Source organism: Canis lupus, chromosome 2, assembly GCF_003254725.2.
Source record: "Canis lupus dingo isolate Sandy chromosome 2, ASM325472v2, whole genome shotgun sequence".
Classification (NCBI taxonomy): Eukaryota; Metazoa; Chordata; class Mammalia; order Carnivora; family Canidae; genus Canis; species Canis lupus.
In genome coordinates this window covers 82,202,631-82,221,287 of record NC_064244.1, presented here as the reverse complement: position 1 = coordinate 82,221,287, position 18,657 = coordinate 82,202,631, and the positions used below count along the sequence as shown (strand labels likewise).

Here is an 18,657-nt window from a genome sequence, read left to right as displayed (position 1 = left end):
TTCCCTAGGGGGCTCGACTGGATGCAGGGCCTTTAGTGGTGTCCCTCGTGGGGTGCTCCTGGGGTGGGGATCCGACCCCGTGACAATGGGCAGCGCTTCGGACCCCAAAGCTCAGTGCGCCTGCAGCCAGGCTGGGGAGGTGCTGATGCGAGAGTGTCTTGTGTCTCAAACTCTCAGCCTCTGAGCCCTCGCCTCCCCCGATCCCCCGGCCCGACCAGGTCTTTTCCACAGTCCCCCTCCGGGGGCTCACTGGGCGGAAAACCTTCTCCGCGAGCCTCCTTCACAGGAAGGTACCCACGGTGGCTGGAACCTCAGGCCACTTTCCCAGGCGGCCACCACCAGGCAGCTCACTATTTCTCAAGGGAAGTGCTACCTGCCCAGAGGGGGGCCCACAGAGGTGGCTCCTCCGGTGCTGAGGTGCCACGGAACGTGGCGAAGATGCCCACCTCCCCACCTGCCCCGTGACTGTGACAAGACAGCTCCCTGAACTAAGGGTCTCCTCCCCGGGAGCCAACGAGGCCGGAGGCCAGAAGGGGGGACTGGGTCTCCTCAGGGGTGGAGGGGGAAGAGGAGTAGAGAGGGCAGGAGAGGAAAAGAAGGAGGACAGGAGGCGAGACTCAGCTTGAAGCCACTCGCTGAGGCCTGCCCTGACGTGAGGGTTCGTTCTGTGCATCAGCTTGCCGGGCTCCAGGGTGCCCGGATACGTGGTTAAACGTTATTCCCGGGTGTGGCCATAGGCGTATCTCTGGATGACAACAGCGTGACGAGCTGTAGACTGAGGAGCGTGTCGTCCCCAGTGTGGGTGGGCCGTGTCTAATCTGTCGGGGGCTGAAGAGAACAAAAAGGGGAAGGAAGGGAGAATTATTCCCCACACCTTTCCCTGTCGGCCTGGCCGCTTGGGCGGAGTCCTCCCCTGCCCTCGGACTGGAACTCAGCCTACCGGCCCTCTTGGTTCTCAGGCCTTTGGACTCAGACTGGAGCTACACCACTGGGTCTCCTCGGGTCTCCAGCTGGCCAACTGCAAATAGTGGGACTTCTCAGCTTCCATACTCGTGGGAACCTATTCCTTATAACCTAGATGGATGGATGGGTGGGTGGGTGGATGGTTGGATGGGTGGATGGTTAGGTGAGTGGGTGGGTGGATGGGTGGATGGGTGGGTGGTTAGGTGAGTGGGTGGGTGGATGGGTGGGTGGTGGATGGTTAGGTAGGTGGGTGGATGGATGGATGGGTGGATGGATGGATGGGTGGGTGGGTGGATGGTTGGATGGGTGGATGGTTAGGTGAGTGGGTGGGTGGTTAGGTGAGTGGGTGGGTGGATGGGTGGGTGGATAGATGGGTGGATGGTTAGGTGAGTGGGTGGGTGGGTGGACGGATGGTCACAGACATACAGCATACATGTCTCCGTGTGTTCTGTTTCTCTGGAGAGCCCTGGCTAACACACCGGACTATCCATTCTTGAGTAGCTTTCACCCGTGACCCTTTCGCAGGATCTCACTCACCTCTTTCGCGGGGCTTCTCTCTACCTGCCATTACAGTTCTACCTACTTGTTTGTTTTGTGTTCCCCGCTAAGAACAGAGGCCAAGCGAGCAGGGGCCCTGTCTTCTTACTCAACCCACACCCACACCCACGCTGTCCGGACCAGGGCCTGGCCCCTCGCAAGTGCTCAGTTGGGATTTGCGGAGGCAGAGATGGAAGGAAGCAATGGAAGGACACGTGAGGAATATATTGTAAGAAACAAAGGATCCATCCACCCAACTATCCACCCACCCCGAAACACCCAGGGGCTTCTCTCGGGCCCCGTCTATGTCTCAGTCCCCAGCAGGGTCTGATGCTGCTGACACCGTCACCTTGTATCAGCCTGCTGGGCGTGTGACACGGCTGCATATTCTCTCTGCCCCAAAGCACCATCTTGCACATCCAGGAAAACACCGCCTGTCACAACCTGTGCTGCAAACAAATGTCACACATGCCCTAAGGCTGCGGATGGAGGTTTCTCAGGGGCCGAGTCTCAGGTTTAGGGTTTTTTTCCCTTTTTTTCTTTTAACATTTTGTTGATCCAGTGCAACCTGATTTTTGGAATCCTGGCCTCGGGGACAGTTTACTGCAGATTCTGGGGATGACAAGTCCGGGCCGGTGTCAGCACAGAGACGGGTCAGGCGTTAGTTGGTCGAGGAGAGACGCGAGCTGGGGGACCAGGGGGGCTGGGGAAGGAAGAAAACTGGTTGCATCGCAGGGGGAGGAGTGACGGGGCACAGAGGCCATCGTGACTACACATCGACCCCCGTCCTTCCTCTGCTGAGCTGCTGAGGCTGAGAGTGTGAGTTCCGCCGGCAAAAGCCTTCCTCACCTGCTCACCAAAGCACAGCGACAGACACCCTTTGGCCGGGCCTTGGCTCTTCCCTCGGTGCACGGCAGCCACACGCACCTCCCTGCTGGAGCCCGTTACGGCAGGACAGGTCCCGCTCCGGGGACAGGGCCCCGGACTGGAGTCCCCGTCTGAGCTGCTGCATCCTGGGGTGGCGGGGGGCGGGGGTGAGGAGGAAGAGGAGGCCGCTGCTTGGTCTCCCAGTCCAGTCCAGAGGACGATGCACAAACCAGTTCGGCGGTGGGACCTACAAGGGTCCGCACCCCATGGCTTCAGCGTGACGGGGACGCCTGGCTGGGCCGTCCCCTCCCTGCTTCTCGCACCTCCAGCGGGGAGACAGGTCCCCCCAGAATCCCTCCTGGGTTCCTCTACCCTGTAGGTTCTAGACTCTGTGGGCGCCCAGGTGCGCAGCCAGGGTCAGGTGCTGCTCTGGACGGGGCAGGTCGGCTCCTTCCCGCCTCTCCGCACCCCTCTCTTCGGGAGGCTCGGGCAAGCCGGGGAGGGGGAGCAGCTCAGTCGTCCTCGTCCTCGTCCTCGTCCTCGGTGTCCTTGTTGGGGGCACACCTCTGGAAGCACTGCACCACGGTGGCCAGGAAGAAGCTGGAGATGATGGCGGCGATGGACACGGCCACGCCCGAGAAGATGATGATGAACAGGTCCGTGAGCGACAGGCTGAACCTGCACTCGCTGAAGCTGGCCTCGGACAGCTCGTGCAGGAATATCCTCCTGTTCCCCAGGGGCAGGGAGCACTGGATTTGCTCACGGCCTGTGGAAAAGGCAGGTGGTGAGAGAGGTCGGAGAATGGCCCGGAGGTGGGCAGGCGAGTGCTTGCCAAGTGGGGAGCAGGGGGTCCCCCAGAGCGAGCGGGAGGCTGGGCCGGGGGTGGTGATAATGGCCTGGAAGCTTTTTAAAAAGCCCCTGAGTAATCCCCCCTGGGAAAATCAGAATGCCTCGGTCCCCCTCGCCCTGCTCTAAGGTGTGGGACTCCGGGTCTCCAGCCTCTCAGGGGGTGACGCCAGAGGAGACTCGGGGCCTCTGCAGACCTGGGTACCAGGCCTCGGGGCCGAGGAGGGGCCGATGCAGGGGGCCGGGGCAGTGCCAGGGGCGCGGTGGGCTCCAGACTGCGGGCTGCTTCCCGAGCTGGATGTCTTCCTCCTTGTGGTCCTCAGGGCGAAGGGAACAGAGGGTTAGCATAGCGCTGGAGCAACTCCGCTACTCTAGGAAGGCTTTCCCTCGACGGGAGCGGGCAAAATAGGCTGTATCTGAAGGTGGCCTCCAAACAGCAGGCACCGAAGCTTCTGCGAAGCTTCCATGTGTTTCAGAATCACCTGGAGAGTTTTCAAGGGCAGGTTCCCCGGGGAGTTGGAGAGCTTCTGGGACACCCACTCTGACAATGCCCGGAGGAACCCTGGCAATCTCTGTTTTATTTCTTTATTTTATTTAAAAAATAATTATTTATTCATGAGAGACACAGAGAGAGGCAGAGACACAGGCAGAGGGAGAAGCAGGCTCCATGCAGGGAGCCCGACGTGGGACTCGATCCAGGGACCCCGGGTTCACACCCTGAGCCGAAGCGAGACGCTCAACCACTGAGCCCCCCAGGTGTGTCCCTAACCCCTGTTTTATACATGGAGGTTTCCTCTAAGACTTCAGTTGGAGAGTGTTTGGCTGATTTAAAAAGGAAGTTTTACCCCCTCTAGTCCAGAAAAATCTGACATGAGTACGTGTGAGAAACTGCTTTAAGGCAACAGTGACAATAAATGCTAACTTGGACCGGCCAGGGGCCAGACGCTGCTCTAAGCACTTCACATACAGCAATGCCTTTCATCCTCCTCCTGTCATCAAGTGAGGTAGGGGGACAGCTAGGAGAACTGCAGGTGGGTCACACCTTCCAGAGACCTGGTGAGCCTGAAGGAAAACTTGCCTGAGGCATGAAGATCTGAGCACCATGAGGATGGCTTTCCAGACACTCGTTTATTCATTCAACACACATTTACTGAGCACTTTATCCTGTGCCAAGGGATTGGTGATTAAAAAAAAAAAAAGGTCCCTATTCCCAGAGAGTCTAAATTCTGGAAGATAGACACACATTCATGCCCTCAGCCTGTGTTTATTAAGTATCTACTATACGCTAGGCCCTGGGGGTACAGCAGTAAAACAACAAAATTCTTGCCTTAATGCAGCTTAGGGGTAGACAATTAAGGAGTAGATCAGGAAATGCACACACGTAGGGGCCCCTGGGTGGCTCGGTCGGTTGAGTGTCTGTTGATTTCAGCTCGGGTCGTGATCTTAGGGTCATGAGGTTGAGCCCCACGTTGGCTCCCTGCTCCCTGCTCAGTGGGGAATCTGTTTCTCTCCCTCGCTCTCTACCACTACTGGCGACAGCATGCTCACTCGCTCTCTCATTCTCTCAAATAAATAAATCTTTTTTTTTATTTTTTAAAAAGATTTTATTAAAAAAAAATAAAAAGATTTTATTTATTTATTCATGAGAGACACAGAGAGAGGCAGAGACACAGGCAGAAGGAGAAGCAGGCTCCATGCAGGGAGCCCGACGTGGGACTCGATCCCAGGACTCCAGGATCATGCCTTGGACCAAAGGCAGGTGCTAAACTGCTGAGCCACCCAGGGATCCCCATAAATAAATCTTTTTGCATGTGTATGCGTGTGTGAAAAAAGAAATAAATGTGAAGATGACACACTAGGGTAAAATGGTGTCTGGGGAAGAGGACCGTCCTCAGATGGGATGCTCAGGAGCTACTGTTTCAGCAAAGACCTAAAGAACCAGATGGAACCAGTCATGGAATAAGACCATAGGCAGAAGAGACAGGAAGCTGGCGAGGAGCTCAGTGTTCAGGGAGCACCGTGTAGCCAGGGGCACCAGCATGGGCACAGGGGCGTTCAGTATGAGCTGAGGAGGGAGACGTGGATGTGGGTGGAGATGAAGCCCCCGACTCGCCAGGGTCTGCAAACGAACATCACGAACAGAGGCCCCGCCTCCACCACCAGTCCGGTTATGGGCTGAATTATGTGCCCACCCCCACATTCACAGGTTGTTGACCTAACCCCCAATGTGACTGTTAATTAGAGATAATACTAGGGGGATAATTAAGGTTAAATGAGGTCAGAAAGGTGGGGCTGTAATCTCAAAGGAGTGGTGTCCTCATAAGAAGAGGGAGAAATAACCCAGAGATCTCTCTCTCTCTCCCTCCCTCTGCGTGTGCACAGAGGTAATAAGGCCATGGGACGACTCTGGGAGCAGGTGGCCGTCCACAAGCCAGGAAGAGAGACCTCACCAGAAACCGATCCTGCTGGCACCTCAATCTGGGACGTCGGCCTCTAGAACTGTGAGAAAACCGATGTCTTTTATCTAGAACCCCCCTCCCCCCGTCCACCCCCCACCGCCTGTGATGTTCTGTTACAGCAGCCCTAGGAAACTGATACAAACCCTCGCTGGACGTGAACGAAACATAGACCGGTGTGAGGGGTCAGCCAGCAAAGACTGTTTGTTACCAAGGATAATCCCCACGCGCTGCCTGATACACAGTCAAGTTACGGTCACGAACTGTTTACAATAAAGCAGTCGAAACTACACTCACATTTTTGCACTTACCATGTGCAGACAAACGTGCTGACTCTTAATTCTCTCCGCAACTTTATGGGGCGGGTGGTGTTATTATGCCCACCTTATGGATGAGAACGCGAAGCCTTGAGAGTTCACAATGCTCGTTCAGTGACTCAGTTTCCCCAGAAGCGAGGACACCATTTTGACATTAAGCTCAACTGCCTGCAGTCTCTGCGTACCGCTGGCTTCCTTTCAGCTTTCAGGAAAATCAGCTGTTGCTCTCTTTTTCTGCGCTTCCAGGTTTCAAGAAGCTGGCCCTCAACCCACCTCCAGAATTATCTGAAAGTCCGAATGACTTCTTCGCACCTCCCTAACGAGCTGGCTCCTGTCCTGCAAAGAGCAGCCCCCCCGCTCATCGCTCAGCAAACCCGCAACCACCCTTCGGGTCTTTGTTCGTGTATCTCCTTCTCCAGCTCGGAAGCAGAGGCCTCCTCCCTCCTTCGGTCCTGGCCCGTCTTTTACGTGGCCTACAGCCAACCCGCTGATGCTCCCGTCCCCATGGGAACCGCTGCCTGGCAACCAGACTCACGCCCCTCGGCTCCCCGATTCCGCGCCCACCTTACGCACCCAAGGAGTGAGCTGGACGAGACAGCTCGGCATGTTTCTCCAGCTTAGGTTTGAACTGGTTTTTGACTTTTTCTTGAAGAAGCCAAACTTTCGTTTACTACTTAGAAGCATTTTAAATGCATTTGAACCGAGGAGGAGACGGTTGTCTCCTATATCCCTTGAAGGCGTTTATCGGGGTTCCCTTGGAGTCACCGTTTTCTTCAATGGAAAGTGGACCGATCAAGTGACCTGCCTCCTCTAACCCCCCCCCCCCCCAGCCCCGATGGTGTGGACATAAGCAGGTGGACGCCTACGAAGCACGGGATGTCTCTAATTCCAAGATAACATTTGCGATCTTCAAACCCGTACCAGGTCACTATGGCCTTTAGAAGAACTTTCCAGCAGTTCTTGCCTTCGAGAAACAGCACTGACTGGAAAACAACCACGACGGAACAACAGAGGCCACGGAGCCACGGAGCCTGCCACTTAAACCCAACGTGTGCTTGCCAAGACTCCTTGAGTCGATGCCAGCTTCCACGAGCGTCTCTGCGCCTCGGGGTTACGCTTGGCATTTTTACAAAGCGACGCTTTTCGGAACCGTCCTCTCACATTTCTCTGTGGCTGGAAGACACAGGTTTGTTTGCAAAACGTCCCGCACACGCCCCGGGGGGTGGGAGACTCTGGAGCTGTGCCTGATGCAGCTCGCAGGTAGGATACGCTGTCGCTGTCCTGACTGTCCTAACGGTCCTCGCGGCTCACAAAGGCGGGGCCGGGAGCGAGGTCCACGGAGCCACAGCCGCGCACACGAGGCCCGCGGGGGCCACCGGGCGTCCGCTGGCTGCACGACTCAGGAGTCGGGCACTTTGGGGCCCCCTCCTCCCCTGCGGGGTCTTACTCTAGCCCAGACTCCTCCCCCTCGGCCTGTAGGCATCTCGGGTGGGAAGCGTCGCGGGAGGCGAGCCCGCGTGGTGCGGGGGTTTGTCGGCTGCTCGATGCCAGAGCCGTGCCCCCCAGCATGGCCATCGCAAATGCGCCCCAGCAGTGCCACAGGGCCCCTCGGAGGGGGCCTCGGGTCCTCCTGGTCGAGAACCTTTGTGGGGGGTGAGCCCGGCTAAGTGAGCTCCCTCCGACAGCAGGGCTACGTCGGGTCCCTGAGCTGCGTTACCGAGTGGGCTGCTTTGCTCCGGGCTCTAGGTGAGGGCGCTAGGCGAGGTTTCACGCTGCAGGCCATGAAGGGTGCAAGGAGGGAGAAGACGGAGGACACAGGATGCAAGGAAGAAGAGGAAGACCCAGTCCTGGCCTCAGGACCCAAGTCCAACAGGACGGGCAGCTGGGCAGGGCCAGGGGAGAGGTGGGGCAGGGGAGGGCACATGCGGGGACGGGGGCCCTGGGATGTCCCTACTGGATCTGGAATGTTCTCTCTCCCTTCTGGACCCCCATGCCTTCCGCTGTCTGAGTGTAGAACAGCAAACCAAAGCCAATGCCGATGCAGCACTTAGGGTGCGCTGGGCACTGCTCTCAGGGCTTCAAGCACCTTAGCTTATTTGATCCTCACGCCAACCCAGCGAGGGGCCCCATGACTATCCCCCTTTTACAGATGGTCAATCCGAGGCACAGAGCATCAGGTGACTTGCCCAAGGCCCCGCAGCCAGGGAACAACGGAGCTGGGACTGACCCCAGGCCACATGCTGATGGCCACCCTGTCCCACACACTCCCCCGGGGCTGCCCAGACCCGCCCAGCCCCTCAGAACAAGCTCCTTTCAGGCAGACTGGCTTTTAAAGAGATGCCCTAGAACACTCCAGCAACCCTCCTGCCCCCAGACCCTGACCTAGGAGGGACCAGAGAGGCCACCGTTGTCAGGAGCAGGGCTCCAAATGTGGACGCGGAGGGACACCCCCCGGTGAGCCTTGGAGCAGCGCCCCAGCTGGCCTGCTGACGGCGGCATGAGCACGAAATAAGGCACATCTGGAAAGGTCTCGCCATGGCGCCTGGCCACCATTCGTGCTTGGAAAAACAGCGTTCGTTTTATCCAGTCTCTCAAGGTTTCAAATTGTGCCCACACCTGACTCGAGACACCTGAGGAGGGTGGGTCCACCTGAGTCTGGGCTCTCGAGAGGCTGGTAAGGCCGGCGACCCCGAGAGCTGATGGTGGAGTTCCCGTCTGAATACTGGCAGGCTCAGCACCCAGGAGGAGCCAGCGTTTCAGCCCAAGTCAGAAGGCGAGAAGGAAGTGATGTCCCAGCTCCAGGTCGTCAGGCAGGAGGCATCCTCCCCACCTCAACCTACTCACAGGAGGATCCGTTTTGTTTTGTTCTAATCAACTGATTGGGTGAGGCCCACCAGCCCGGGGGACGGGCACTCTGCTTCACCCAGTCTGCTGATTGGAAGTTCATGTCACCCAAAGGCGCCCTCGTAGGCACCCCTGGAATAACGTCTGCCGGAACATCCAGAAGCCACCACCACAGCGCTCTTCGTGTTTTTCTGCGGTAGCAAGAGGGGTGTTTTTTTCATTATATTGATGGGAGGCGAAAAATCAAATGAAACTGTCTCCTTTCCTCCACCTGCCTGGAGCACCTGACGGGAGGCGGGAGGAGCTCGGAGCGAAAGCAAGGATTTAGCGGCGTGGAAAATGGCCCATCTGCGCAGCGAGAGTCATTCTCTGACCACGGAGGGAGTGTGGCTTCTCCTCCATCTACCCTCCAATCTCCTCCTCTGCTCCTTCTCCTTCTTCCTCTCTATATTTTTCCAATTTTATTTATTTGAGAGAGAGAGAGTGTGTTGAGGGAGGGGCAGAGGGAGACGGAGAGAGAGAGAGTCCTTAAGCAGATTCCCCACCGAGCGAGGAGCCCGATGCGGGGGCTGGATCTCTGGACCCTGCGATCACGACCTGAGCTGAAACTCAGAGTCAGCTCCTCAACCAACTGAGGTTCCACTGTGGCTGCTCCACTTCACGTCCCTGCCAGCGGCACACGAGGGCTCCCATTTCTCCACGTCCTTACCCAGACTTATTATGTCACATTAAATAATAATAATAATAATGATGATGATGCTCATCCTAATGGGTGTAAAGTAGTATCTCATTTTTTGTGGATGTGATTTTGATTTGCATTCCTCTACTACTAGTGAGGTTGAGCATCTTTTCAAGTGCTCATTAACCTACTCCCTCTTTTTAAACGAAGGACATGGGCCCCTAAAAAGCCGGGCATGTGATACATCATCAAGGATTAGCAGCCACGTTGCAGAGAGCTAGTCCCCAGTGAATCAACACGGGGAGAAGAGCAGGGCTGGGACAGGGCCCAGGGGAGACACACTGGGCAGATTTCTGAGAAGAAAGAATATGCATGTCTCCCACTTCAGTATAATTCACCTACAACGTCCTGAGGCCTGATGCACGCCCTAGACTGGGAAGAGGGTGCGTGGTCGTGTGGGTACCGGGTGCTGACACCTGCAGTGCTCTGATGCAGTGCACGCCCCTTAGCACATGTCATTTATCACTTCCTTCCTCTGGGAGGTGAGCAGCGCTATGCTCAACTCGTAGCTGAGGAAATGGGCCTCCAATATCTTTGGCAAGTTGTACACGATTAACTGGTGGAGCCAGAATTCAAGCTACACTCATCTTGGTCTGTTTTACTCCAAAGCCCCTGTTTCTTCCATCTGCCTATGTTGTCCCCGGCCCCAGGACGTTTATAATCCAACAGAGGCGGGATCCCTGGGTGGCGCAGCGGTTTAGCGCCTGCCTTTGGCCCAGGGCGCGATCCTGGAGACCCGGGATCGAATCCCACATCGGGCTCCCGGTGCATGGAGCCTGCTTCTCCCTCTGCCTGTGTCTCTGACTCGCTCTCTCTCTCTCTCTCTGTGTGTGTGTGACTATCATGAATAAATAAAAATAAAATCTTTAAAAAAAAAATCCAACAGAGGAACCGCCCCTAAAATACACGAAGCTACTGGAAAGGAAGATAATACATGGTTGGGGATCTGCAGGGCTTCATAGATTTAGAGAATGAAGAGGCAGGGTGCCTAGAAGGTCTAGTATGTTCTCATGGATATTTATGGAATAAGTGAATACGTTTGAGCGTGAAGATTATTGGGTGGAATGAGAAAGGCCTCGCAGGCAAGAGGCACAGGTGAAATCTGAAAGCGTGGGTGGGTGTTGGATGTGCCTCCAAGACGGGATGGGGCCCCCTAGACACGGCATCTTCCCAGAGGACGGTCCCTGCTGGGTTTCCGGTGGGCTGAGTGTGGAGTCACCAGGCAGTCAGGGCCAGGAATGGAGAATTTGGATTAAGACATTTAAAAAAATTTGCTTTTTGTCAATGTGATGGTGGTAGTCTTTCAAGAGTCTGAAAAAAGCCCGTGGAAGTCAGGCAATAAGGCAGCACCGTCACGCAGACGCACCCGTCACGCTGCCCTAATGAGACAGGACACATGCCGCGAGCCTCTTCACTCGTCATCCCTGCCTGGTCCCTGTGCGAGCCTCTGGGTGTGCAGCCCCCGGGGCAGCGGCTTCAGCCAGTCTGTGTCCCAGACGCAGCCTGGGGGTGGTGGGCATGGCCAGAGGTTGAGGAGAAGACTGTCTGCCCACGACAAAGACCTCTTGAGAGCCTACAGTCTAGAGCTGTGGTCCTCAGGCTTTGGGGTTTTACAAAACTGGTAAAAAAAAAAAAAAAAAAAGAAGAAAGAAGGAGGAGGAGGAGAAGGAGAAGGAGAAAGAGAAGGAGGATGAAGAGGAAGAGGAAGGAGGAGGGGGAGAAGGAGAGGAAGAGGAGGAAGAAGAAGAAGGAGGAGGAGGAGAACGAAGAGGAAGAGGAAGGAGGAGGAGGAGAAGGAAAGAAAGAAGAGGAGGAGGGGGGAGGAGGAGGAGGAGGAGGAGGAGGAGGAAGAAGAAGAAGAAGAAGAAGAAGAAGAAGAAGAAGAAGAAGAAGAAGAAGAGAAAAGGAGGAAGAGGAAGAAGGAGAAGAAGGAGGAGGAGAATGAAAAAGAGAAGGAGGAGGATGAAGAGGAAGGAGGAGGAAGAAGAAGAAAGAGGAGGAGGAAGAGGAAGGAGAAGGAGGAAAAGAAGAAAGAGGAGAAGGAGAAGAGGAGAAGGAGAAGAAGAAAAAGAAGAAGAGGGAAAGGGAGATGGAGGAGGAGGAAGAAGAGGAGGAGGAGGAAGAAGGAAGAGGGGGAGGAAGAAGGAAGAGGAGGAGGAAAAGAACAAGAAGAAGAAGGAAGAGGAGGAGGAAGAGGAAGGAGGAGAAGAAGGAAAAGAGGAAGAGGAGGAGGAGGAGGAAAAGGAGGAAGGGAAGGAGGAGGAAGAGGAAGAGGAGGAGGAGGAAAAGAACAAGAAGAAGAAGGACGAGGAGGAGAAGGAAGAGGAAGATGGAGAAGTAGAAGAAGAGGGAGAGGGAGGAGGAGGAGAAGGAGGAGGAGGAGGAAAAGGAGGGGGGAAGGGGAGGAGGAAGAGGAGGAAGAGGAGGAGGAGGAGAGGAAGTAGAGGATGAGGAGGAAGAGGAGGAGAGGGAAAAGGGGGAAGAGGAGGAGGGAAACAGCCTGCCATAGGGCCACAGCTTATAATGTCGCCCCATAAGGACACGGGAAGCATACATTGTCACCGTCGACCTTTTATAAGAGGAACTTCCATGCGCCGCTGAAGTTAGGGTAGGACAAGAGGAAAGCGATGCACATGCGGGGCCTTAGGAACGACTCGGCGCTCCCTATTCTCCTTGTGCAAAGGGCCTGTGGTCACCTGGAAAAACGACCCCGGATCCAGGCCGCCGCGGGGAAGCACCAGCTGTCTCCGTCCTTCCCGTCCCCCTGCAGCGAGCGCCCGGGGACTTTCTCTGAGAGCAGATGCCCCAGCCTACGGCCCCACAGCCACGTCCCCCCACCACCCCGTGCAGATCACATCACCCTGGAACCGCCAGGCCCGCGGGCCTCCCCCTCCTCTTGGCGGCTCCTGTGCTGTAACCGCAGGCTTGAGTAGTTCCAAGAGGCCGGATGTCTCACGAGCCCTAAAAGGTTCGCCCTCTGAAGGAGGTGGGCCGTCTCCTGTTCAGAAGTCAGGAAACACCTCCCACGGGAAGCCTGCCCTGATTGCCACCTCCCTTGCGCCACGCCCGTCTCCCCAGAGCCCCTGTGCATCCTCCACAGGGTGAGGGGCTGTGCCTACCTTGTCTACACCGCCGGCCCCCAGCTGGGAGCCTGGCACGTGGAGGTGTGCGGGTGGGGAGGCTGCCGGCCGGGCCGAGGGGGCTGCGGTAGGTCAGGAGGCCACTTCCCTGTGCGCACGGGGGACGGCACCCCCGGCAGGTTCTCGGGGCAGGAACGCTGGCAGCTACCGATGCTGCTGGCTTCACGGCCCCGTCGGCCAAGTGCACCCCAGACGTGCACCCCTCCGGTCGCTGCAGCCGCGGGTCCAACAGACCCCGCCCCCCCCCCCCCGAATCCAGAACCGAGGGGACAGGAGACCTGAAATCCCCAGGAGGAGACCGGAAATTCGCGTCCCAACGGCCAGACACTCGCCCCGGCTCCTGCTCTGTGGGCAGCCCCAGGCCCTCCGCCCCACGGCGAGGCTGTTACCGCCCTCCGGCTCACCCCCCACCCCCCAGCCTCCTCCTCTCTCTCATCTCACCACCCACCCCCCTTCCCGCCTCCCTCCCAGCCTCCCACTCCACCTTGCTCCCATTCCTCCCACACCCCAAGCACAGGCCGGTGCAGGGCCCTTGCACCTGCTCCCACCACCTGCCTCACGCCTTCACTTGCTTTCTCAGCGCCCCCTCCAGAGATGCTGTCCCCGCCTCCCCGATCGTTCCCCATCCCCGCACCTGCCCTGTTACCTATGCAGGCAGTTGAATGAACATAGGGATGGATGCAGGATAGGACGGGAGCGGCCGTGCAGCCACAGAGCTTCCTAACCCGCCTGCTCTGACACACGGACCATCCCTCCCGACGGCGCCTGGTGCTGGACAAGCGCAGGCCCCTCCCGGGCAGGACAAACGTCCCTTTCCCCAAATTCATCCGCAGAGAACTCTCTACTCCCTGCGAAGAAACAGAAGCTGTACGTGTTTCTCCCGTGCCCCTCCCCCCCCCCCCGGAGTCCTACCACCTGCCAGGTGTCCCTCTAAGCACTCTGCACTGTCTACACTGCCTTAATCCACAAAACCATCTCGGGGGCGAGTACTATGTCGACTCTGGTTCGCAGGTAAGGAACCCGAACTGTTGTGTCACGTGCTCAAGGTCATGCGGCGAAGAAACGGGAAGGCAGGGGCTCTGCGTCGGGCAGGGTGACTCCAGAGCCCGGGCGCGTGGCCGTTACACTCCCCTGTCGCCTTCAAAATGCTTGTGCAAATCCCCGCAGGGCATTCTAAGCTCCCGTGGGGCATATAATTATGCGGAGGCTGCACAGCCAAGGTGCAAACCCGAACTGGAACCCGCGCTCCCTCCAGCGACGGCCCAAGCGCAGGGGGCTCAGGGGAAGGACCGCACAAGGTCACGCTCAAGGGTCTGGGCATTGCATTCGTTTCCTAGGGCCGCCCTCACCGGTGACCGCCAACCGGGTGGCTCAGCGCGAGTTCATTCCCTCAGTTCTGGAGGCCAGGGGGTCTGCAATTAAAGTGCCAGAAGGGCCTGGGCTCCCCCCGGAAGACTCGAGGGGGGATACTTTCGGGCGCCTCCTGTCTCTGGAGGCTCCAGCAGCTCCTTGGCTTATGGCAGCGTCGCCCCACCCTCTGCCTCTGTCAAATCTCCCTCTGATAAAAACACCCGCCCTTGGATTTAGGGCCCATCCTAAATCTGGGATGAGCTCAGCTTGAGACCCTTAATTACATTGGCAAAGACTCCTTATCCAAAGAAGGTCGCACTCACGGGTGCCAGGCTTCAGGGCTCAGCAGATCTCTCGGGGGGACACAGTCCAACCCGCTCCAGGTGTCTCATGTGCGATCGTTAGCTGCTGCCCTTGGCCTCTCATCCTCCCCGTCTCATTTGGAAGCTGCTCCCACATTGCATTTTGGGCCATCGCCGTTCACCCCTCGGGTCCCTCTTACAAAATGCATGGTCCTTCCCTGGCCGGGGGGTCAGCACGTGACCGACACTGGGCCACAGCCTCTCTGTCCTGGTAAACTGAGCCTCCAGGGACCGCGAAGGGGGCCGGAGCCCACTCGGCCCAGCGGCGGCCCTGCCCCGCGGGAATCGGGCCCTGGAGACATGCCTCCTTCCTCGTGCACGGCGGCTTGGCACCCCGCCTGCTGCTGCTCTGTCCCCTTGACTGATGACTTCTCCCCAGCAGCTGACACCTGAGCTGGAGAGGGTGAAGAGCTGCCACTCTCCCGAAATAGACGGTGACACAGCGGATGGTAGATTGAGATTAATCTCGTGCCCCTTGCCAACAAACAGGCCTGCAGCCAGAGGATCTCTGGGGCCCTCCCCCCGAGCCATCAACGACAAGCTCCTCTAAGCACTTTCGTCATTAAAAATATATTTTTCTTTTCCCAACCCCACTTAGGCAACGCCCGTGTGCACACTGAAAGAACAGAAATAAACAAAAAGGAGGAGGACCAAAGGGCCCATAAATGCATATCTAACACGGCGGCTTATCCTCCCCTGGGTCTCTTGTGTGCGCACGTGCACAGAGCTCGCCCCCGTAGACCAGGCCCTGCCGCTCGGCTGCTTAACCACGCTGGGAACGTCCTTCCCTCCGACCAACACAATTACCAAGCATCACTGGCTTCTTTCCCCATTTATTTTGAAGTCGGCCCCACGCCCAGCACTGAGTCCGAGGCGGGGCTTGAACTCATGAGCCTGAGATGGAGACCTGAGCTGAGACCAAGAGTCAGACGCCCAACTGTTTGGGGGACAGGCTCCCCCCAAACATGATTCGTAATGGCTGCGGGCACAGGTGTTGCGTAGATGAGCCATAATTTACTTCTGCAGATCCCACGGGGCTTCCAGGCTTTTTCTTACTAGAAGCAATGCCGCTACGGGCATCTATACACACGTTCTTGGGATCCCTGGGTGGCGCAGCGGTTTGGCGCCTGCCTTTGGCCCAGGGCGCGATCCTGGAGACCCTGGATCGAATCCCACGTCAGGCTCCCGGTGCATGGAGCCTGCTTCTCCCTCTGCCTGTGTCTCTGCCTCTCTCTCTCTCACTGTGTGCCTATCATGAATAAATAAAAATTAAAAAAAAAATGTTATACACACGTTCTTAATTATCTCCCCACGATGCGTCCCCACAAGCTGAAGGCTCCGTGGACTTGCGCCAGTGATGGATGTGGTCACTCTTTCATCTCTGCCAATCTCATCAGCCCCAAAAGGGCATAACTGCTGATTGAATTTGCATTTCTGGTGACTAGCAGAGCTGAATGTTGTAACAAGGCTTCATCGGCCACTTGGAGTGGTTCTTCCGTGAACTGCCTGCCTAAGACGCGGACTAAAAGCTTCGCATGACTTATCAAAGTGTGAGAAGGGCCTGGTGCCAGGGAGGGTTGGGGAGAGTGTGGCCGATGCTCTCCAGCCAACCCACTGCTGGAGCTACAGCTCCCAGGGCACCGGCTTCGACCACTGGGCTTTGGTTCCACTGCTCTTGACCAGAGCTCCCCCTCTCACCGCTCTCCTCTCCTGCACGCTGGAGGAAGAGGGCTCAGCGTGGGCTGGGGGAACCGTGCCAGGTGGCCGTGCATCCCTGCCGGCCTCCCACAGCTCCAAACCCGAAGGACCAGGACACAGAAGCAGCACTGTGTTCTTTCGCACACACAGCCAGACTTCCGGCCCCAGCAGCATAGAGGTTAGACCCGAAGGCATCGGGGACTGCCGCCCGCCCCACCTCTCCCTTTTATCGTACCTGAAGGTGTGGGTACCATGGCCCCGGCTGCAGCCTCTGGTGTCACAGAGGAGGACGTGTCGGGGGAGGCACCCTGCAGGGCCTGGGGGGTGGGGTGCTGGGAACGCTGGCCCTAATTTCCTATAGTGCTGGCTTTTGTTCTCCACCGTAACTTTCATTAACTACGGGCTGCGGCATCAGGGAAATTCCCAGTCGTCCTCCGTGTCTCGGCCGCGGACACTTAGTCTGATTAGGTCATCAGCTGATTTCCACGGAGGAAGGTGCACCCGCAGCGCCGGGCCTCGGGCTCCTGCTGGTTCTGGCTCCACAGAGCATGTGGTGCAGAATGGGCAGCAGAGGCCAGCGCTGTGACTCGAGTCCGCTAGCCCACACTCCAGCCCGACTTGCAGCCCGGGACCTCAGGACGCCCACATCGGTCGCCTGCACGTAGATAGAAAATCAACAGACTCACCGCAGTTTTCCCAGCCTGCCCTCCTCCAGGGAGGAAATGAGCAGAGATGATCACTGAGGGCTGAAAATCCTATTCCCTGGGAAGGTGCACACGCATTTCCACTGCCACCCCCAGCATCACCATCACTGTCATTATCTTGACCATCACCACCCTTATTACTTACACCACCTGTCCCATGTACATCACCCCCACCATGATGTCCCCCACCTGTCCTGGTTCCACCATCTCCACCACGATGTCTCCCACCTGTCCTGGTTCCACCATCTCCACCACGATGTCTCCCACCTGTCTTCCTTCCATCATCTCCACCATGATGTCCCCACCTGTCCCACGTCCACCATTTCCACCATGATGTCTCCCACCTGTCTTCCTTCCATCTCCATCATGATGTCCCTCACCTGTCCCATGTCCTCCATCTCCACCACAATGTCCCCCACCTGTCCCACGTCCACCATTTCCACCATGAGGTCTCCCACCTGTCTTCCTTCCATCTCCACCAAGATGTCCCCACCTGTCCCATGTCCTCCATCTCCACCACGATGTCCCCCACCTGTCCCATGTCCTTCATCTCCCCCATGATGTCTCCCACCTGTCTTCCTTCCACCATCTCACCATGATGTCCCCCCATGTCCCACGTCCTCCATCTCCACCACGATGTCCCCCACCTGTTCCATGTCCACCATCTCCACCATTATCAACTCACTCGATCCTCTTAATGGCCCTTTAAAGATTTTATTTTATTTTTTTTAAGATTTTATTTATTTACTTATTTATTTGGTCGGGGGACAGTGGGAAAGAGGGAAAGAATCTCAAGCAGACTCCCCACTGAGCATGGAGCCCAAAGTGGGGCTCGATCTCACGGCCCTGAGATCATGACCTGAGCCAAAATCAAGAGTTGGACACTTAACCTGACGGAGCCACCCAGGCGCCCCCGATTGTCCTTCCTTTTAAAGCTGACTCATATCCCACTGTCTGGAGGGACCACCTTTTGCGCGTCCGTTCACCGTGGGCACTTGGTGCAGGTGTGAATAACACTGCGACGGACTTGGCCGTGAGGCACGTTTTAGATGCAGAGACCCAGGCTCAGAGAAGCTGTGTCACTTGCCCAAAGTCACACAGCTCGTCTGCCAGGGTGTGGATCGAAAGGCAGGCCTGCCTGTCACCCGAGCCCACCCTCTGTCCACGACACCACGGCTCCCACGGCGGTCACCTGTGGCACTTCACCGGCTACTCTCCCGTGCGCAGCTTCACCCCGGCTGGGAAACCAGCCTCCGTGCCCATCTGTGCTCGGTGGTGCCGCCTCCCTGTCTCCTCTGGACCCCGTCCGTCCTTCCCCCTCAGCATGTGAGGCCTGCCTCCCGCCGGCATCCCCGGGGGGCTGCTCGTGTTCCTGACCTGTGCCGCTTATCACCCAGGACTGCGGCCCCCGGGTGCCGGCCGTCCCGCTCAGCCTGGAAAGTTCTCTCTGTGCCTCAAATGGCTCTGAAACCAGCAGAGCAGTTCTGACTTTCCTGGGAAGTCAGCAATCAGGTTGGTTTTAGTTACATGTATGGTTCTTTCGGCAGCTGGGGGGCCAAGGGGAGGCCCGGGGTCCCAGGAGCAGATGCCTCCCCACGTGGTATTCAGGAGATGCCAGCACTGGGGCAACTGCTGTCACGGGGCCAGGGCCCTGGGGTTCGGGAGGGGGATCCCTTATTTTTTTTTTAATATTTATTTATTTATTTATTTATTTATGATAGACACAGAGAGAGAGAGAGAGGCAGAGACACAGGCAGAGGGAGAAGCAGGCTCCACGCAGGGAGCCCGACGCGGGACTCGATCCTGGGACTCCAGGATTGCGCCCTGGGCCAAA

The 18,657-nt window shown here is 57.3% G+C and overlaps 1 protein-coding gene across 1 annotated transcript in view; it reads right to left on the bottom strand.

The window, feature by feature from the left end:
• Window positions 1-1,704: 1,704 nt before the first annotated feature.
• LRRC38 (leucine rich repeat containing 38) overlaps window positions 1,705-18,657 on the bottom strand; it is a 31,134-nt gene continuing 14,181 nt past the window's right edge. Inside the window, exon 2 of the mRNA XM_025447897.1 lies at window positions 1,705-3,133. Within this exon, the coding sequence (XP_025303682.1) occupies window positions 2,880-3,133 (254 nt within the window). The 3' untranslated portion in view covers window positions 1,705-2,879. The remainder of the gene's footprint in view (window positions 3,134-18,657) is intronic.